General features: G+C 36.4%; 1 protein-coding gene across 11 annotated transcripts in view; it reads right to left on the bottom strand.

Annotated features, from left to right (window-relative positions):
- The window catches only part of COMMD10 (COMM domain containing 10), a 244,942-nt gene that overhangs the window by 164,504 nt on the left and 57,438 nt on the right, over positions 1–23,000 (bottom strand). For 10 of the 11 annotated variants that reach the window (XM_073994083.1, XM_065546660.2, XM_065546663.2 and 7 more), the window contains exon 5: positions 3,856–3,966. The exons of the other annotated variant lie outside the window; for it this stretch is intronic. In XM_073994083.1, the coding sequence (XP_073850184.1) occupies positions 3,856–3,966 (111 nt within the window). The remainder of the gene's footprint in view (positions 1–3,855; positions 3,967–23,000) is intronic. 11 annotated transcript variants of the gene reach the window in all.

Below are 23,000 nucleotides of genomic sequence, written 5' to 3'. Positions count from 1 at the left end.
ATATAAGTGACATAATGTAACAAAAAAGTCAATAATGTAGAAAGCTTTTAATATATTTCATTTTGGCAAATGATCATACACAAATTTCAAAAGTCAAATCATGATGATTTCATTTATTTGTTCTATACATAAATTATTAATAAACATTAATTTTGTTTATGGAAATAAATAAGGGAACTCTATTGTTCTATACAGATTAGAAATGTAAACACTTAGCATTTCCTTCAACTACTGACTTCACAAATTATTGTGAATGTTATTTCAGATAACACTGTGAATGCCAGAAAAGACTCGGTAATCAAAGCACTCTACTGCCCCCTAATGAAAAAAACTTTAAGTCAGAAAACTCAATTTGAGGTATCTGTGGAACAGGAAAATAATCTCACTTTCCTAAACACAGTAGACAAACACTAAGACAATTAACCAAAAACAACTAGAATACATATCAAAATACTGCAGGAAAGCTACAATCACCCAGTTTTTGTGATAAAATTAGTAGCAAAACAGGAAAGCCTCGAGACAGAAGTGTTCTAAGAAAGGAGACTACAGTCAAACAGTGTTATCCAGTGTGATAGCAATTAAAACTTCACTGCAGGCTACATTTTTCATGTGTATGTTAGAAGTGAAAAAGAAGACAAGAGCTCCTCATAAACCACACTCTTCAGTGAATTACAGTAAGTTTTCAGTTCAACAGCTCGAAAGTAAACACCACCAAAATACTCCCTCACAATTTACAGTCACTCTAATCCTCCCAATAGTTTAATATATGTATATTTTCAGGATAACTACCCTGTAAAATACACATTTGTGAGAACTGTACTCAATGCTTCCTGTTTTAAACAAACACCAACTTCATAAGTATGACAGTTTTGTACTTTAAGATACTTTATATCCTAAACTAAGCAGTGATAACATTTAATCTCCCTTTTGGTAAAAGCTTTCCTTTCCTTTAATAAACTTGTTTTTTAAAACATGCTCTATACCCTCATTCCTTTTACTTAATATTCCAACCTGTGAAGAATTCTCATTTCATGACAGAGTAAATATTTGAGAGAAAAGTAGTTAGTAGTCCTTAGTAACAGGAGTCACATAAAAATTAACATAAGGAACAAGATGAAGAGTACAAAGAACAGAATACAAAATCCTAAAATCAAGGAGAAGGTAAACAAAAGAAAGAGCAGTAATTCCAGCCAGCAGTACATTGAGGAAAACAGGTTAGTAGTTAACCGGTCCTTCATAGCTAGGGCACACCGTATCACTTGGAGATGGTATGTTTCTGCCTAGGTGATGGTAGCTCTATATCTCATTATGTGTCTATTGTTTAGGAGATAAAAGACACAGGCACAAAATGTGTAGAATGCCATAAAAGAGAAAGGCAATACAAAGAAGTCACTTAAGTCTACATACAAGATGAAAGGGAAATATCTTTTACGTATGTGTGCTTCTGCTCTTCTTCCTCAGCATATTTGTTAATGAAAATGGTGCTCTAGAACTGCAAGTTATATGATTAATCAAGATGCATATATACACTTATTCAAAATTTCAAAATACAAACACACAGAAAAACATAAATGTACTCAAGCTCATATTTCAAATGAGTTAGATTTCACATCTAGATATTCACATCTTCCTGAATAATCTGAATGTCTTATTAACATGGCTGTCTTACAAGAAGCATTATTCTTTTATTCCTACTGCCTAAAAATATAACAGACACATAGGCATACTTTGAAGATATAACAAAGAAGTTAGGAGGACTTGAGAATCCCAAAGACAAGCATTGCTGAACTTATGATGCTTAAAGCATATTCAATGCATGTGGTCAAAATAGTATACTTCCAACATATAAAATGCTTTTAGCTATGTAGACTTAACATTAGGTAGTCACGAAAAGTAAAACAGAGGAAGTATATAGCTACTTGGAATGTGCATGTATGCATGTATTTTCACTCATGGAATAGTTCCAGTCTACACTAGTGAATTCCAGATCATCATCCTACACCTAAAGGAATACCTTACCCAGTTCACAAAAGAAATAAAAGGTACTTTCCAGGCTCTTTTTCCCCTCCCTAATTTCCAGTAAGGATATATATGAAAAATACAATCAAAAAAAAAAAAAAAAAAAAAGGAGAGGGAATGCAAGGAACAAGGGAAGAGGTAATAATTTCATCAGGAAATAGTAAGAACTTTGAATTAAAACAAATGGATTGATTTCTTTATTTTAGCTAGAAACAAAACGGTTTTATTGATGATGATGGTAGCAGCCGGCATTTATTGAGCACATGCTGTACTACTGCGCACTGGACTAAACACTTTACATATACTAGGTATTTAGTCTTCATAAAAATTGTGTGGCTAGATACTGCTACCTATATTTTACAGATAAAGAAACTGAGAATCAAGGATTAAGTAATTTGCCTAAGGTTACACTACACTAAACTGCAGAGCACACAGTAGTCTCCCTGCCCACGGTGGAAAGATATATTCCAAAATTCCCAGAGGAAGCCTGAAACCATGGATAATACTGAACCCAATATATACTGTTTTTTTCCCATATACACAAACTTATGATAAAGTCTAATTTATAAATTAGGCACTGTAAGAGATTAACAACAGTCATAAGAAAATAGAACAACCATAACAACATAGTATAATAAAGTTATGTGGACGTAGTCTCTTTCTCTCATCTTACTGTACTGTACTCACCTATTTCAAACAGCAGTGGGTAACTGAAACTATGGAAAGTGAAACTGCAGATAAAGGGAAACCACTAGACATATTCTAACAGCTTGACTCTAACCACTAAGTTCATATTACTTTCCAGCTAAAATCTGTGAAATAAAATGATACTTTTGAAACACTGTAATAAACTAATACATTATATATAAGACTCAAGTCAATTCCACAGAATTTTATATAACCTGGGCTAGGTACTTCTGAAAGAAGCCAGAAACGTGCATAATAGAATGAATAGTGAAAGTTTTAACAAAAAAGTAATAATATTCCCATTCTTCAATTCCTGTTATTAATAATAACATTTCTTCCATTATTCTATTATCACATTCAGTCACTGTAATCTCCTTCCTCAGATATTCTCTAATACCTCATTCTCAATTCTATTTTGTCTGAAGATGAGATAGTCTTATCTACTTAGGAGGAAAAAGTCACTCCCCCTTTTCTATCTTAAAAGATAATCAATTACAATATAAAATATGATAAAAAGCTCTTGTCATATCTGAAAGACGTATTTCCCTATATGTTGCAGTAACAAAAACTTTCATAGCAATGCTTTGATCTTTAATAATCATGTTCTAGTTGTTCTGAACTTAATAATAAAGTAAAAATCACCCTGTGGTATAAAAAAAAATTCTATTTCTCAAAAGCTGGGATTTAAACACATGCAAGCATACTACACTACTACACACACAAAAATACAATTCAGGTCTCCATCATATTTATTGTTCCAGGCACTAGCTGGACAACAAACAATATTCCCTCTACCACATATATTCAGCTTAAAACATGAAACACTCAGGAATATTCGCAAATATCTAAAACATTAAAATCATGATTTTATGTGGTCTTCACCAATTTTTTTTCACTGCAGAATTTAAAAGAAGACATTATGAAATGTTTTTGTGTGAAAGGTACTTTGCAAGATAAGCTATTTCTTGAGATAAATAACAGTGATATTTAAATCTGACATCAAAATCTGTCAAAATAGATCCGCTTACTAATAATTGTGTAACTGAATTATGTTTAAAATTTAAATCCAGAGAGCAAAGACTGCTAAGAATAAAAAGTTTAAGTCCCAACAAACCAAATACATCCTTTTAATGGGATACAATTTCTTACCTTTGAATCTTCATTGTTCACTCCAAGTTGTAACACAGCTTGAGGAGATTTTAGTTTTGCTTGAGCAGAGTGAGCCATCTGAAGGTTAAGCTGCCATCCAACCGTCTCTAGCTTTAAAAGACAGGTGCAGATTTGAATCAGATGGTACAGAAGGAAGAAAACAGTCAACTTTAAGCAAATCTCCACTCTGCAGGAATGTGTATGGGTAGGCTGGGCTTCATAGAAAGTCAGTTCCAGGGCTCCTTTAACCTACATACTCTGCGAATTCTCCCTTTGGGCTTCCTAGATTGGCCTCCTGCCATGCCTGTCAAATTTAAGAGCAAAAGTCATCTTTAAATATACAGGCCGGGCGCGGTGGCTCAAGCCTGTAATCCCAGCACTTTGGGAGGCCGAGACGGGCGGATCACAAGGTCAGGAGATCGAGACCATCCTGGCTAACACAGTGAAACCCCGTCTCTACTAAAAATACAAAAAAACTAGCCGGGCGAGGTGGCGGGCGCCTGTAGTCCCAGCTACTCGGGAGGCTGAGGCAGGAGAATGGCGTAAACCCGGGAGGCGGAGCTTGCAGTGAGCTGAGATCCGGCCACTGCACTCCAGCCTGGGCGACAGAGCGAGACTCCGTCTCAAAAAAAAAAAAAATAAATAAATAAAATAAAATAAAATAAATAAATATACTCTATTCTAAAAATAAAAAATTCTAATACCAAGCAGTGAAATATATTAAAAGATCCAATGTTTTTAAATATTAAACAATAAATTACTATTTTAAAATAATATTTTTTAAAACTAATGGTTTTTAAATAGTTACAAATTTCAACTAGTAAATAGCATAAATTGTTGAAAAGCACTTTAATGACTTCCCATCATCTTTCAAAAAAACCTTTGCATTAGGTACTATACAGGTAAGATTTGCTTTTTTTCTTTTTAATTTAGAGGGAAACTAAAGTATCCAGATGGTAAGAAGTTCACACCTTTAGATACAATGAGATTGAAATAGTCAGGCAGAGAACTCATATCTACTACCTAGCAAGTGTTACGCAACAGACTATCACACTTTCCAAGGTACTCTTACTATTGTTCCCAGTTATGACAGAAACTAATCAGAACATTTCCTTTGAATTTATTAGTTAATACAACAGCAAAATTTTAATCAAGTAAGACAAAAATAGTAAAGGAAGACTAAGGCAGAGAAACTTTTCTTACAAAGTATTAAGGAGCACAGATGTGGCTTTATACTGAACTTCAGCAGCTTATTGGTGCCTCCAGCTTCAAAAGTGTAAGGTTTTAGATTTAATTTCCTGTAAATTTCAAGTATCAATATTTAGGGAAGTTTTGTGAAACCCAATAGTCATTTGCCTCTGATAACATGACCCTAATAATAGATTTAGTAAAACTACCTTAACAATACTGGGTAAGAATGGCAGGCTCACAACAATTTTTCCTTGACTAGAATACTAATCACTTAATTTGAAAGACTGTTCAACAGCTAGAATCACAGCAGTGACTCAAAGCCAAGTTGGAAAGAGAGCAATGAAAGTATTATCTATTTGAGAGAGGATGTGATGAGAAAATAAAGATACAGTTCTGTTCCTTCTGGCACTAAACCTTTTAGAGGTTATGGGTAAAAAGAAGGAAGATGTTGTAGAGATCTAATCTATAATATCTCTATAATACCTAATACAAAATCAATTTAATGGTACATGTTAAGTAAGGATTCTTTATATACTGATCTTTAACACTGATTACAGTAAGCACAGTCTCTGATACCAGCCTAACACTATTATCAAGTCCCATGCAATAGACTTTCCAATAAAATAGGAATAAATGTCATAACCATTCTCATATATTAAAAAAGCACTGGCATACATGTCATCTTAATTGAAAAGCACATTCTAGGTATTTACATTGACCTGTAAAATGTTGCATTTACCTTATTTAATTGATCCTATCCCTCTCCATTAGGCACTTAACATAACTAATGAAGAGAGATATTAAGTGAATAAATTAAAACGCACACCCCACCATGATCAGGCCTTGATATTAACTAATGTATGCTTAAGCACTGCACAGAGATGATGCAGACAAATTAAAAAGAACCCTGAATTTGAGGCTTATGATTTGGTTCACGCTTAAACTATCACTAGCTATGTGACCATGGCTAAGCCACATCTTTCAAGATTCAATTTCCTCATACAAAATGGAAATCAATCCATCTGAACTACCTACTTTTCTGGGTTACTGATAATATCCAATAACATGCACACTTAAAGGATTTTGGCAACTATAAAGTAGTATAAATATAAGACATTTTGGTCACCTAATTTGTTCTATAGTATCTTCTAAATATTTTTCAAATATTTTCCAAAATTCATGACTGATTTCAGACTCTCATCATCCACATATTCCCAGACTATCACAATAGTCTTCTAACTGGGCTACCTGCCTCCTATAGAACCTCATCCCATCATCCCACTTCCCTTCTTAAAAGTCTCCAATAGTTCCTTACTACCTATAAAATAAAATCCAAACTCTTAAGTCCTAAGTCTAGTATACAAAACCCCTCAGGACGTGATAACAACCTTTCCAGTCCTATGTTCTAAAACATATTCCTAATTATCTATAATTTAGCCACAGTGAACCAAATAAGATTCCCAGAACACACTACGCTGTTTCACATATCTCTTCTTTGGCTCCAATGTCACCTCCTCTGTTATTTTTTCCTTTCCCTTCCCTCTGTAGTCTGCTACTCTGTTCCCTCAGCACTCTGTATCTTTCTCTATTAACATTTAGATCGGTTTATTGCAATAATTTGTCTACATGTCTATCTCCTCAGAGTAGAGTGTAATCTCCATTAGGAGACAGCTGGAGTCTTATTCACCTTTATATCCTTGTGACCTACAACAGCCTCTGACAGAGTCAACATTAAAGATTCCTCTCAGACAAGTGATAAATCACATAACATACACAAACTTTCAAGGAGAAGTATTCACATGAAAATGAATGTATGAAAGAGGAAGAAAAAAAAGTTGTATTTCCACTTGGCTATGGCTTTCGTAGGAGGCAGGATTGCAACCTATAGAGCTAATATTTGGTTGGTTCTTCACATACACATACATACATACATACACACACACACACACACCCCACCTGTCACACATACAATATTATCTGCAGGCCAAAGCATGTCCAGAAATCCTTTTTATAATGAGTAAACATTACCCTAACTTTCATTTGGTTTGCTAAGTGGCAGCTGAGTGTGGGCTGTGAAGTTGCATACTAATTGACCTTAAGCAAGTTACATATTCTATTCACCTCTTTGAGCCTCAGTTTTCTCATCTGCAAAATGGAGACAATAATACCTGCCTCACTAAGTTGTAAAGGGTTAAATGGTGCATTGTCAAATATTGAGTTAGTGGCACTTCCTTTCCCAATTTCTCCAATTAGGTGTTCTGTCCAATCTGTATATTCTTTCCCCAACTAGATATGTGTGTATTTATATCAGGCCATGAGTTAGCCTTCCTTGTTGATATTATAAATTGTCTTTGGAAAATACAACTTAAAATATATATCATCACACAAGAAACTATCAAGTATTTTGATTTTAAAAGTACAAACAAAATTGCATATTTTAAACACATTTAGAACGTTATTATATTCATTTTAGAAGATTATTAAAAAGCCATCTGACAAAAAGATACAACTCTAATTTTAAAAGTTACTAACTAGAGATAGGTACACAAAGGCTACCTGCAAAACTCATGTTAATCAAGACTGCGTTACTCATTCACAAAACTACTTAGCCATGTGGCTAGAAGAAAGGATAAATTAGAGTCACCACTAAAATATTTTGGGTCGCAGACTATTTGATAACTGAATGAAAAGTATAGAAATTTATCTCAGAAAAATGCATACACATTCACTAATTTTGGATAATTGCATCAAATTTTGAAAGACTTCTTTACTACCCACTCCCTAAGTAGAACCAAGTAAACAATTTCTAGATTAGAGTTTCTTTGACTTCAACTAACAGTAAGAATGACTGACATAACAAATGTCCAGAAGACAGGGAAGCAGGGTCAATAAATTAACAAACTGTATTCTCAGTCCCTGGATAACAGAGAACTAATAAGTGAACTGTGTCACTACTTGCCTTGCTTTATTTTCCTAGGGCTTTTTACCATCTATCATAACATATAGTATTTATTTGATTGTTGACTACCACTTAAGATTCTAAACTCCTTGAGAAAAAAGGTTTTTGTCCTTTTTATCAGTGCCATATTGGAGCACTTAGAATAATGCCCAGCACACAGTAGGCACATTCTACATCTACCTGTAGAATTGAATTGAAATAAAGAGTATGCACAAGGGAGGTAATTTTTAAAAGTCATGGTTTTAGGTGTTCATGGATTGGCTTTCTTAATTTCCAGAGCCTTTTCTACTAAATTTTGTCATTGAAAAATATTTGTTCCATGGCCACATGACAGAGTAATAAAAAAGGTAAATAAAATTGCTGACCTCGTATGTGTTTGTGCATGCATACACCCACACATAAAGTTTCACAGAAGAGGCTAAGATCTGAGAACGGACAGACTGCCTGCTCAAGTTGGTCCCTGACCCCTGAGTAGCCTAACTGGGAGACATTGCCCACTAGGGGCAGACCGACATCCCACACCTCACACGGCGGGGTACACCCCTGAGATGAAGCTTCCAGAGCAACAATCAGACAGGAACAGTCGCTGTTCAGCAATATTCTATCTTCTGCAGCCTCTGCTGCTGATAACCAGGCAAACAGGGTCTGGAGTGGACCTTAAGCAATCTCCAACAGACCTACAGCTGAGGGTCCTGACTGTTAGAAGGAAAACTAACAAACAGAAAGGACACCCACACCAAAACCCCATCAGTATATCACCATCATCAAAGACCAAAGGCAGATAAAACCACAAAGATGGGGAAAAAGCAGGGCAGAAAAGCTGGAAATTCAAAAAATAAGGGCGCATCTCCCCCTCAAAAGAAATGCAGCTCATCACCAGCAGCGGATCAAAGTTGGATGGAGAATGACTGTCGAGTTGAGAGAAGAAGGCTTCAGTGCATCAAACTTCTCAGAGCTAAAGGAGGAATTAATTATGTACCCAGCGCAAAGAAACTAAAAATCTTGAAAAAAGAATGGAAGAATAGATAACTAGAACAATCAATGCAAAGAAGGCCATAAACGAACTGACAGAGATAAAAACCATGACACGAGAAATATGTGACAAATGCACAAGCTTCAGTAACCGACTCGATCAACTGGAAGAAAGTATCAGCGATTGAGGATCAAATGAATGAAATGAAGTAAGAAGAGAAGTCTAAAGAAAAAAGAGGAAAAAGAAATGAACAAAGCCTTCAAGAAGTATGGGATTATGTGAAAAGACCAAATCTATGTCTGATTGGGATGCCTGAAAGTGAGGAGGAAAATGGAAACAAGTTGGAAAACACTCTTCGGGATATCATTCAGGAGAACTTCCCCAACCTAGTAAGGCAGGCCAACATTCAAATTCAGGAAATACAGAGAACACCACAAAGATACTCCTCGAGAAGAGTAACTCCAAGACACATAATTGCCAGATTCACCAAAGTTGAAATGAAGGAAAAAATCTTAAGGGCAGTCAGAGAGAAAGGTCGGGTTACCCACAAAGTGAAGCCCATCACGCTAACAGCAGCTGTCTTCGCAGAAACTCTCCAAGCCAGAAGAGAGTGGGGGCCAATATTCAACATTCTTAAAGAAAAGAATTTTCAACCCAGAATTTCATATCCAGCCAAACTAAGTTTCATAAGTGAAGGAGAAATAAAATCCTTTACAGATAAGCAAATGCTTAGAGATTTTGTCACCACCAGACCTGCCCTACAATAGCTCCTGAAGGAAGCACTAAACATGGAAAGGAACAACCGGTACCAGCCATTGCAAAAACATGCCAAAAGGTAAAGACCATCGAGGCTAGGAAGAAAATGCATCAACTAGTGAGCAAAACAACCAGCTAATATCACAATGACAGGATCAAGTTCACACATAACAATCTTAACCTTAAATGTAAATGGACTAGATGCTCCAATTAAAAGACACAGACTGGCAAATTGGATAAAGAGTCAAGACCCATCAGTTTGCTATATTCACAAGACCCATCTCACATGCAGAGACACACATAGGCTCAAAATAAAGGGATGGAAGAAGATCTACCAAGCAAAAGGAGAACAAAAAAAAGCAGGGGTTGCAATCCTAGTCTCTGATAAAACAGACTTTAAATCATCAAAGATCAAAAGAGACAAAAAAGGCCATTACATAATGGTACAGGGATCAATTCAACAGGAAGAGCTAACTATCTTAAATATATATGCACCCAATACAGGAGCACCCACATTCATAAAGCAAGTCCTTAGAGACTTACAAAGAGACTTAGACTCCCATACAATAATAATGGGAGACTTCAACACCCCACTGTCAACATTAGACAGATCAACGAGACAGAAAGTTAACAAGGATATCCAGGAATTGAACTCAACTCTGCACCTAGCGGACCTAATAGACATCTACAGAACTCTCCACCCCAAATCAACAGAATATATATTCTGCTCAGCACTACATCGCACTTATTCCAAAACTGATCACATAATTGGAAGTAAAGCACTCCTCAGCAAATGTGCAAGAACAGAAATTATAACAAACTGTCTCTCAGACCACAGTGCAATCAAACTAGAACTCAGGACTAAGAAACTCAATCAAAACTGCTCAACTACATGGAAACTGAACAACCTGCTCCTGAATGACTACTGGGTACATAACGAAACGAAGGGAGAAATAAAGATGTTTTTTGAAACCAATGAGAACAAAGATACAACATACCAGAAACTCGGGGACACATTTAAAGCAGTGTGTAGAGGGAAATTTATAGCACTAAATGCCCACAAGAGAAAGCTGGAAGGATCTAAAATTGACACTCTAACATCACAATTAAAAGAACTAGAGAAGCAAGAGCAAACACATTCAAAAGCTAGCAGAAGGCAAGAAATAACTAAGATCAGAGCAGAACTGAAGGAGATAGAGACACAAAAAAACCCTCCAAAAATCAATGAATCCAAGAGCTGGTTTTTTGAAAAGATAAGCTAAATTGATAGACAGCTAGCAAGACTAATAAAGAAGAAAAGAGAGAAGAATCAAATAGACGCAATAAAAAATGATAAAGGGGATATCACCACCGACCCCAAAGAAATACAAACTACTATCAGAGAATACTATAAACACCTCTACGCAAATAAACTGGAAAATCTAGAAGAAACGGATAATTTCCTGGACATTTACACTCTCCCAAGACTAAACCAGGAAGAAGTTGAATCCCTGAATAGACCAATAGTAGGCTCTGAAATTGAGGCAATAATTAATAGCCTACCAACCAAAAAAAGTCCAGGACCAGACAGATTCACAGCTGAATTCTACCAGAGGTACAAGGAAGAGCTGGTACCATTCCTTCTGAAACTATTCCAATCAACAGAAAAAGAGGGAATCCTCCCTAACTCATTTTATGAGGCCAACATCATCCTGATACCAAAGCCTGGCAGAAACACAACAAAAAATGAGAATTTTAGACCAATATCCCTGATGAACATTGATGCAAAAATTCTCAATAAAATACTGGCAAACCGAATCCGGTAGCACATCAAAAAGCTTATCCACCATGATCAAGTGGGCTTCATCCCTGGGATGCAAAGCTGGTTCAACATATGCAAATCAATAAACGTAATCCAGCATATAAACAGAACCAAAGACAAAAACCACATGATTATCTCAATAGATGCAGAAAAGGCCTTTGACAAAATTCAACAGCGCTTCATGCTAAAAACTCTCAATAAATTCGGTATTGATGTAATGTATCTCAAAATAATGAGAGCTATTTATGACAAACCCACAGCCAATATCATACTGAATGGGCAAAAACTGGAAGCATTCCCTTTGAAAACTGGCACAAGACAGGGATGCCCTCTCTCATCACTCCTATTCAACACAGCATTGGAAGTTCTGGCCAGGGTAATCAGGCAAGAGAAAGAAATCAAGGGTATTCAGTTAGGAAAAGAAGAAGTCAAATTGTCCCTCTTTGCAGATGACATGATTGTATATTTAGAAAACCCCATCATCTCAGCCCAAATCTCCTTAAGCTGATAAGAAACTTCAGCAAAGTCTCAGGATACAAAATTAATGTGCAAAAATCACAAGCAATCTTATACGCCAGTAACAGACAAACAGAGAGCCAAATCAGGAATGAACTTCTATCCACAATTGCTTCAAAGAGAATAAAATACTTAGGAATCCAACTTACAAGGGATGTAAAGGACCTCTTCAAGGAGAACTACAACCACTGCTCAGTGAAATAAAAGAGGATACAAACAAATGGAAGAACATACTATGCTCATGGATAGGAAGAACCAATATTGTGAAAATAGCCATACTGCCCAAGGTAATTTATACATTCAATGCCATCCCCATCAAGTTACCAATGACTTTCTTCACAGAATTGGAAAAAACTGCTTATAGTTCATAAAGAACCAAAAAAGAGCCCGCATTGCCAAGACAATCCTAAGTCAAAAGAACAAAGCTGGAGGCATCACACTACCTGATGTCAAACTATACTACAAGGCTATAGTAACCAAAACAGCATGGTACTGGTACCAAAACAGAGATATAGACCAATGGAACAGAACAGAGTCCTCAGAAATAATACCACACATCTACAGCCATCTGATCTTTGACAAACCTGAAAAAAACAAGAAATGGGGAAAAGATTCCCTATTTAATAAACGGTGCTGGGAAAATCGGCTAGCCATAAGTAGAAAGCTGAAACTGGATCCTTTCCTTACTCCTTATACGAAAATTAATTCAAGATGGATTAGAGACTTAAATGCTAGACCTAATACCATAAAAACCCTAGAAGAAAACCTAGGTAATACCATTCAGGACATAGGCATGGGCAAAGACTTCATGTCTAAAACACCAAAAGCAACGGCAACAAAAGCCAAAATTGACAAATGGGAACTAATTAAACTAAAGAGCTTCTGCACAGCAAAAGAAACTACCATCAGAGTGAACAGGCAACCTACAGAATGGGAGAAAATTTTTGCAATCTACTCATCTGACAAAGGGCTAATATCCAGAACCAACAAAGAACTCAAACAAATTTACAAGAAAAAAACAAACAACCCCATCAAAAAGTGGGCAAAGGATATGAACAGACATTTCTCAAAAGAAGATGTGCATACAGCCAACAGACACATGAAAAAATGCTCATCATCACTGGCCATCAGAGAAATGCAAATCAAAACCACAATGAGATACCATCTCACACCAGTTAGAATGGCAATCATTAAAAAGTCAGGAAACAACAGGTGCTGGAGAGGATGTGGAGAAATAGGAACACTTTTACACTGTTGGTGGGATTGTTAACTAGTCCAACCATTATGGAAAACAGCGTGGCGATTCTGCAAGGATCCAGAACTAGAAGTACCATATGACCCAGCCATCCCATTACTGGGTACATACCCAAAGGATTATAAATCATGCTGCTAGAAAGACACATGCACATGTATATTCATTGCGGCACTATTCACAATAGCAAAGACTTGGAATCAACCCAAATGTCCATCAGTGACAGACTGGATTAAGAAAATGTGGCACATATACACCATGGAATACTACGCAGCCATAAAAAAGGATGAGTTTGTGTCCTTTGTAGGGACATGGATGCAGCTGGAAACCATAATTCTCAGCAAACTATTGCAAGAACACAAAACCAAACACCACATGTTCTCACTCATAGGTGGGAATTGAACAATGAGAAGACTTGGACTCGGGAAGGGGAACATCACACACTGGGGCCTATTATGGGGAGGCAGGAGGGGGGAGGGATTGCACTGGAAGTAATACCTGATGCAAATGATGAGTTGATGGGTGCTGATGAGTTGATGGGTGCAGCACACCAACCTGGCACAAGTATACATATGTAAAAACCTGCACGTTGTACACATGTACCCTGGAACTTAAAGTATAATAATAATAAATAAATAAAAAAGAAATACTCTATAGGTACAAATTAGATATAACATGACAACAGTTGTAAATTTTTTTTTTTTTTTTTTTTTTTTTTTTGAGACGGAGTCTCGCTCTGTCGCCCAGGCTGGAGTGCAGTGGCCAAATCTCAGCTCACTGCAAGCTCCGCTTCCCGGGTCTATGCCATTCTCCTGCCTCAGCCTCCCGAGTAGCTGGGACTACAGGCGCCCGCCACCTCGCCCAGCTAGTTTTTTGTATTTTTTTTTAGTGGAGACGGGGTTTCACCGTGTTAGCTAAGCTGGTCTCGATCTACTGACCTCGTGATCCGCCCGTCTTGGCCTCCCAAAGTGCTGGGATTACAGGCTTGAGCCACCGCACCCGGCCTGTTGTAAAATTTTTTAAGTGAAAATGATTTCATCCTTTTGATGCATAATATGTACACATATATAGCCATAATAATGCAATATAAAATATTTCCTGAACATGAATCTTATTTCTTATTCTTTGCAAATTTACACTTACTAAAAAAAGAAAAAAAAGTTTCACAGAAAATAATCAGTATTCAGAAAGCTTAAATGAAGAGAAAATATATAAAGGATAACTAGTATTACAACCTAATACTTTATAGCTACATAATGTAATTTAAAAACCTCTCTTTTCAATGAAAAAAGAAGACAAAGAAAACTAACAACCCTGTGAGACAGGTAACACTTATTATCCCTATTTTACAGATTAAAAAGGTAAAAGAAATGTAAACAATAGGTGAATCGGGATAAAGAATATATGGGGCTTCCTTACATCATTATTGCAACTTTTCTGTAAGTTTAAAATTCTATCAAAATCAAAAGTTACAAGTTCAGTCAAGTGAGAATCATCAGAAGATACTGAATCAAACTGGAGAAAGTCTCATGTGAATTTTATGTTTACACAGTCACAAAGTATCTACCCGCGACTGCTCTTTATTTATAAAACAAAAGAGTAGTAATAGAGTGGAGAACCTCACCTTACCCAAGGGATCAAAATTAACATTACCAAAAAGTAGCTAATGAACATCTAGTACCTGTAGGTGTGATATTCTGCAAAAGTCACAATGTCACTTACACAGTATTCTAACCAAAAAATCAGAATCTACATCTGATCATGAAGAAACAACAGACAAATTAAAATTGAGGGATACCCCATAAAATAAGTGGCATGTATCCTTCAGAAATATCAATGTCCTAAAAGCTAAGGGAATAAGTAATTCCTTACATTGCTTACTATATATTATACATTCTATTTACCAGGTCTATAGTAGGCATTGGCGATATAAACAAGATACAGTTACTCTGCTAAGGTGAAAAATCTTATACCATTTAATTATTCCTGAGACTCATAACTAAGCAAATAAGACAATCACCAATATTTTAGTTACATGTGAAATAAAATTCAGTATAGAGTTTTGCCTTCAGTTAGCTAATTATATTTGCTTCTATTTAAAATAAAACTCTACCCTGTGTATATCATACCAGTGAACTATATTAATGTAATTTGTTTTATTATTTCATATTCAAATTTAAATCTGAGGGTCCTTACACTTTAATGTCCTAGGTTTAAATATGATCAAAATAATATAAAACACAGGAAAGAAAGCCACTAATATTTATAATGGTTTTCAACCCATGCCAAAACTGTTAACACAATAGTTAGGCATCTCACTTACATTACCTTTTACCTGAGAATGTTACTGAAATGTCAGCTCAAAATATTATAATTTCAATATAATCTTAAATTCTTACAATTGCTCTATAAATCAAAATTCTAAGCACATCTCAAATTAGCCAAAATTACTATATTAACTCTTTTTTTCTGAGAGAGTCTCGCCCTGTCACCCAGGTTGAAATGCAGTGACGTGATCTCAGCTCACTGCCACCTCTGCCTCCAGGGTTCAAACGATTCTCCTGCCTCAGCCTCCCCAGTAGCTAGGATTACAGGCACACATCACAACACCCGGGTAATTTTTGTATCTTTAAGTACAGATGGGGGTTTCACCATGTTAGTCAGGCTGGTCTTGAACTCCTGACATTGTGATCCACCCACCTCGGCCTCCCAAAGTGCTGGGATTACAGGCGTCAGCCACCGCACCCGGTCACATTAACTCTTTAAAACAGGAAAATAAAATGTAAAGTTACCAGCCAAATTTTTACTAGTAGCTCTCTAAAAATAGTAGCATTAAAGTTTTTTGGACTATGTCTCACAGCAAGAATACTTTTTATGCTGCAAATTGATACACATACACAAAAGTTTCACAGAACAATTTTTATCCAGAGCAGTGTTCTCTGATAATCTCTGTTATGTTTCTCTTCTTTTTTTTTAAATGCTATTTCAGAAACCTTTAAATTGATTTCATTACCCACTAATAGAACAGGTCATCTACAGTTTGAAAAACAATGCTTAGAAATACTGAATGAGTTGTAAAAACTATGTATGTGTGAATATTCATGAAACAGTTATTATTTATTATAATAAATCATAAAAACATAAAGTTAGAGCCAAAACTACTAAATCTGAAAACATCATCTATGTTATTTTGTTATAATCCACCATTTATTTTATAACTGCCAAATGCCATAAGCGGAAATTCTATATATGTATAGTTCATTACACAAACTACAGCCATACCTCAGAGATATCACAGGTTCAGTTTTCTGACCACTGCAATAAAGCCAAAATAAAATGAGGCACATAAATTTTTTGGTTTACACTATGCTGTAGTCTATTAAATGCACAAGAGCATTATGTCTTTAAAAATACACCCCTGAATTTAAAAACTTTATTGCTAAAAAACACTAACAATCATCTAAGCCCTCAGTGAGTCAAAATCTTTTTGCTGGCTGAGGGTCTTGTTTCAAGGTTGATGGCTGCTGACTGATCAGGGTGGTGGCTACTGAAGATTGTGGTGGCTGTGCCAACTTGTTAAAAGAAGACAGCAGTGATGTTTCCTCACATCAAGTGACATTTTCATGAAAGATTTCTCTGTAGCATACAATGCTGCTTGACAGCATTTTATTCACAGAACTTCTTTCAAAATTGAAGTCAATCCTCTCAAACCATGCCACTGTATTATCGACTACATTTATTAATATTCTATATCTTTCTTGTCATTTCAACAATGTTTATAGTATCTTCACCAGGAGTAGATTTCATCTCAACCCATTTCATTGCCTATCCAACAAGAAGCAACTCCTCATCCATTCAAGCTTTATCATGAGACTATAGCAAATCAGTCCCAGCTTCAGGCTCCACCTCTAATGATAATTCTCTTGCTATTTCCATCACGTTTTCAATGACTTCCTCCACAAAATCTTGAACCTCTCAAAGTCATCCATGAAGGCTGGATCAACTTCTTCAAAACTTCTATTCTTGTTGATATTTTGACCTCCTCCCACGAATCACAAATGTTCTTAATGACATCTAGATAGAGAATCCTTTACAGAAGGTTTTCATCTTACTTTGCCAAGATCCATCACCATCCATAAGTAATCACTGTCTATGGCAGCTATAGCCTTACAAAGTGTATTTCTTAGGTAACAGACTTGAAAGTCAAAATTTTTCTTTGATCCATGGGCTGAAGAATGAATGTTGTGTTAAAAGGCTGGGAGAACAAAACAAAACAAAACATTAATCTCCCTGTACATTCTCATCAGAGCACATAGGTGACCAAGTGCACTGTCAATGAGCAGTCATATTTTGAAAGGAATCTTTTTTTCTGAGAGTAGGTCTCAAAAGTAGTCTTAAAATATTCTATGAACCATGCTGTAAACAGATATGTCATCCAGGCTTTGTTGTTCCATTTATAGGAAGAATAGATTTAGTATAGTTCTCACTCTGGGATTTTTGAAATGGCAAATGAGCACTGGGTTCAACTTAAAGTCAATGGCCACATTAGCCCCTAACAAGGCAGTCAGTCTGTCCTTTGAAACTTTGAAGTCAGGTATTGACCTCTGTAGCTGCGAAAGTCTTAGACAGCATCTTCTCCCAGTAGAAGACTGTTTTGTCTCCATTGAAAATTTGCTCTTTAATGTAGTCACCTTCATCAGTGATCTCTGCTAGGTCTTCTAACTTGCTGTAGTTTCCACATCAGCACTTGCTGCTTCACCTCACACTTTTATGCTCTGGAGATGGCTTCTTTCCTTAAGCCTCATGAACCAACTTCTGCTAGCTTCCAATTTTTCTTCTGTAGCTTCCTCACCTCTCTGAGCCTTCATGGAACTGAAGAAAATTAGGGCTTTCCTTTGAATTAGGCTTTGGATTAAGAAAATATTGTGGCTAGTCTGATCTTCTATCCAGACCACTCAAATTTTCCTCTTATCAGCAAAAGGCTGTTTCATTTGCTTATTATTCATGTGTTCACTGAAGTAGCATTTTAATGTCCCTCAATAACTTTTACTTTGCATTTACAACTTGGCTAACCATTGGCACAAGAGGCCTAACTTTCAGCCTATCTCAGGTTTCAACACTCTTTACTCACTAAGCTTAATCATTTCTAGCTTTTCATTTAAACTGAGAGATATGCAACTCTTTCTTTCACTTGTACACTTAAAGGCCATTGTAGGATTATTAACTGTCCTAATTTCAAAACTGTGTCTCAGGGAACAGGGAAGCCCAAAGAAAAGGAGAGAGACTGAGGAATGGCTGGTTGGTGGAGCAGTCAGAACATACCCATTTATCAAGTAAGTTTACCATCTTATATGGGCATGGTTTGTGGCATCCCAAAACAGTCACAACAGAAACATCATAGATCACCGATCATAGATCACCATAATGAAAGGACACAAAGATAGATGTGTACCCGCCCCCCACCCGCTACACCCTTGTTCTGCTCTCTAATCTTTGCACATACCAGAGATTTCGTAAGTTCTGTGAGTACCTGGTTTTCTGCACGTACCAGAGATTTTGTTTTGCACATACCAGAGATTTTGTAAGTTCTGAGGCAAGGTCACAAGACGTGTTTAAGTAAGATAAACTCTTGCTGCCATAAACCTGCTCTCCCGCCTGAAAGTTTGAACCAAAATATCAGAAATGGCGGGAACCAATCATAGTTAGCCAAATCGCCTTGTTCAAACACTAGCCAATCATATATCTGATTTGTATAATAACTCTATGCCCACTTTTCTTAGACTATATAACACTGCTCGGAGCTCAGTGGGGGAGCTCTCCTGCCCGTCTCGTTTCACGAGCGAGGGAGAGTTCCAGGTTCGAACCTGTAATAAAGATCCTTGCTGCTTAGCTTTGACTCTGGACTCTGGTGGTCTTCTTCAGGGAATAAACGGTCTGGGCATAACAATAACAGATATAACCACAGTAAAAAAAAGTCTGAAATATTGCAAGAAATACCAAAATCTGACAGAGACACGAAGTGAGGTGGTCACAGGCCTTCAATTTGTGAAAAATGCAATATCGGGCCGGGCGCAGTGGCTCATGCCTGTAATTCCAGCACTTTGGGAGGCTGAGGTGGGCGGATCACCTGAGCTCAGGAGTTCAAGAACAGCCTGGTTAACACGGCAAAAGCCCATCTCTACTAAAAATACAAAAAAAAATTAACTGGGCATGGTGGTGCATGCCTGTAATCCCAGCTACTCTGGAAGCTGAGGCAGGTGAATCACTTGAACCTGGGAAGCAGAGGTTACAGCGAACTGAGATGGCGCCACTGCACTCCAGTCTGGGCGACAGAGCGGCAGGACTCTGTCTCAAAACAAAAACAAAAACAAAAAAAAACCCAGTATCAGCAAAGTGAAATAAAATGAGGTGTGCCTGTATATGCCACTATTTCTTTCTAAGAAATGTAAAAATTACAAAGTTGATTAAATGTTTAATATAACAACATGAATAACTATTTATAAGGCTAAGCTAAATCTTACTCCAAACATTTTTTCCTGACCTCATTGACTTCTTCCTATTCAATCTATTGATTATAGAAAATTCTCAATTTATAAAACAATGTGTTCTGGTATCAAGTTTGCATCTTAAAAAAAAAAAAAATCCTTCCACTAACATCTAAAAACTCCTAACAAATACAAAAAAAAAAAAAACCCGTATCTGAGAGCTCTATAAGGCAAACTGATTTTGGAGAATCAAAACATAATGTAAGATAGCAAGATACCAAGAATTGAAACAAAATACCATGAAACCAAGTTACCCATGTTTTGTGACTCTGCCTTGAGGTAGTCACAGTCACTGGTCACTAAGGCAGCAGTTTGGGAGACAACCACAAATATGAGCTCGCCATCTTTGTGGGTGAAGGAACCAGATAAAGGAGCACAGGACAACAAGAACCTCCAGAGAGTAAGAGGGGAATCTCAGTAAGAGATGAAAGAACCCTCAAATTCTGTTTTTAATTTCAGCCCAGGTGTCTGGATGACTCCTACATTAACAAAGACAAGTGGAAAACAGAAAGTAGCTTGCAGCTAAGATTTAAAGTACTGAAGGGAGATTTAAGTCACCACTCACAAAGGAATGGCAGATTGCAGTTTGAGACACACCAAGTTTACTGCCCTAAAAGAAAAATATCAGAGCAAAATAACAAAATCAAGAAAAGGGCCAGGCACAGGTGTTATGGGTAGTTAGGCATGAACAGGGTAGGAGAGGCCTCTCTCCCACCCACTAGGAATGCCAGGTAAGGGTTTGGCAAATATCACATTGCCTCTCTAAAAGTAGTAAATTGGCAGCTGGCCCCAGGGAGAGGCCATTTCCTGATGGTCCTCACCTGTTGCACTGAAGTGTTAATTGAATGCAGAGACACTAAGGAGACGCAACTTCCTGGGCATGAGCATTAAGAAACAAAATGGCAGAGTATGATCTGCCAGGGGCACACCACTGGAAAAGGGAAAAAAGCCTCAGATGAGCATGCATACAACTTCCTAAAAACACTACACACGCTCACCTCCCAAGTGTAGGGAGGGCACTGCATATACGGGCAGCCCACCCTAAAGGAGGATTCACAGGAAAGGGGTCAGCCTATAAAGTCCTAGGATGACAGTTAACCACCACACTTGTTCTTCAAATTGCCCACTTGGATCTCTTCCAAGTGTAAATTTCCTTTTTTGTTTCCCCCCTTCTCTAAAGCTTTTTAAATAAACTTCCACTCCTGCTCTGAAACTTGCCCTGATATCTTTTTCTGCCTTATGCTCCTCGGTCAAATTCTTTCTTCTGAAGGGGCAAGAACTGAGGTTACAGCAGACCCATGCAGATTCACCACCAATAACTTGGTGAATAACTTCCAATTATAACTTAGTGGCTTATGCCTGTAATCCCAGCATTTTGGGAGGATGAGGTGAGAGGATCGCTTGAGCCCAGGAATTCAAGACCAGCCCGAACAACATACTGCGACTCCATCTCTACAAAAAAAAATAGAAAAAATTAGCCAGGCACAATAGAGTATGCCTGTAGTCCCAGCTACTCAGGAGGCTTAAGTGGAAGGATCACTTGAGCCCAAGAGGTGGAGGCTGCAGTCAGCTATGATCAAACCACTGCAAGTTGAATGAGACAGAGAGGCCCTGTCTCAGGAAAAAAAAAAAAAAAATCAAAAACGTAATATTCATATTGTCTAGAATATAATGCAAAATTAATCAATATGAGAAGGGCCAGACAAATGTGATCTAGCCTCAAAAGAAAACATAATCAGTAAGTGCCAACCCAAATACAATCTACTGAAGTTTTCAGACAAGGATTATAAAGTAGCTACTATAACTACATCCACTCAAGTAAATGAAATTGTTCATAAAAGAAGAAAAGATAGAAAATTCTGTCAGTAAAATAAAAATTACAGAAGAAAAGTAAAAACTTTAGAACTGAAAAATACAATACCTTAAATGTATAATTCATCAGGTTAAACAGCAAAATAAGATGACAGAAGAAAGACTCAATAAACTTGAAAACAGATAAAATGAAGTCCTTCAAGAAAAAAATGGAGAAAAAGTTTTTCGTTTTTTGTTTTAATTTAAAGAATCTCAAGAAACTTTGGGACAATTTTAAAAGATAAAAAATATGGGCAAACATAGTCCCAGAATGAGAGAAAAGAAAGAGTGGAGGAGAAAAATATTTCAGGAAAAAATAACGACAGAAAACATCCCAAATACAGTGAAAAATATAAATTTACACATTTAAGAAGCTCAGAAAACCCCAATCATAGTAAACTGAAAGAAACTCCACACCCAGGTACCCCAGAGACAAGCGATTAGAAACCAAAAGTAAAGAAAAATACTTAAAAACACCAAGAGAAAAATGACATATAACACACAAAACTCATGTGAAGGACTATGAAGTTCCCATCAGAAACAACAGAATAAGAAAGACAATGGAAGGATTATCTTTAGAGTTCTACAAAAAAAAAAAAAAAAAAAAAAAAAACCAGATTTCAATATTCCATATAAATATGTTCAAAAATGAAAGTGAAATACATACACTTTTAGGTAAATAATAACTTAAGAGAATTTTGCTGCCATTAGACAATACAAAGAGATACATCAAAAAAGGTTTTTCAAGTTTACAGGAAATAACGCCAAAGGGAAACTCAGATCTTCAGGAATGAATAAAGACCATTCAAAGTGCTAAATACATGGGCAAATATAAAATTTATTTTTCCTTTTAATTTCATTAAAACAGACATGGTGTAAAATTTAAAAAATCCTCACCATGTCTTATGAGATTTACAATGTATGCATATATAACACACACATTATAGTGTGTATACATATACACACATATGTACATATGTATATACACATATGCATGATACAACACATTATATAGTGTAACTACATATGTACAAACGTGACAACAGAATCAAAAGATTGTGCAAAGGAAGTACTCTCTGAAACAATCACTAAAATATAATGTATAGAGATACAAATTAAAAGCCAATAGATAAAATTCTTCTTTAAAAAAAAACAACCCAAAAGAAGACAAAAATGGGGGACGGAAAGAGCAGAACAAAACACTGAGGAAGACAAACAGAAAACAAATAATGAAACTGTATACCTAAATCTACCCACATCAATAATCACATTAAACATTAATAGGGTCTAAATGTCCCAAA

Source organism: Macaca fascicularis, chromosome 6 (assembly GCF_037993035.2).
Source record: "Macaca fascicularis isolate 582-1 chromosome 6, T2T-MFA8v1.1".
Classification (NCBI taxonomy): Eukaryota; Metazoa; Chordata; class Mammalia; order Primates; family Cercopithecidae; genus Macaca; species Macaca fascicularis.
The sequence above is the reverse complement of the archived record's forward strand: the minus strand, read 5'-3'. Positions and strand labels throughout refer to the sequence as shown.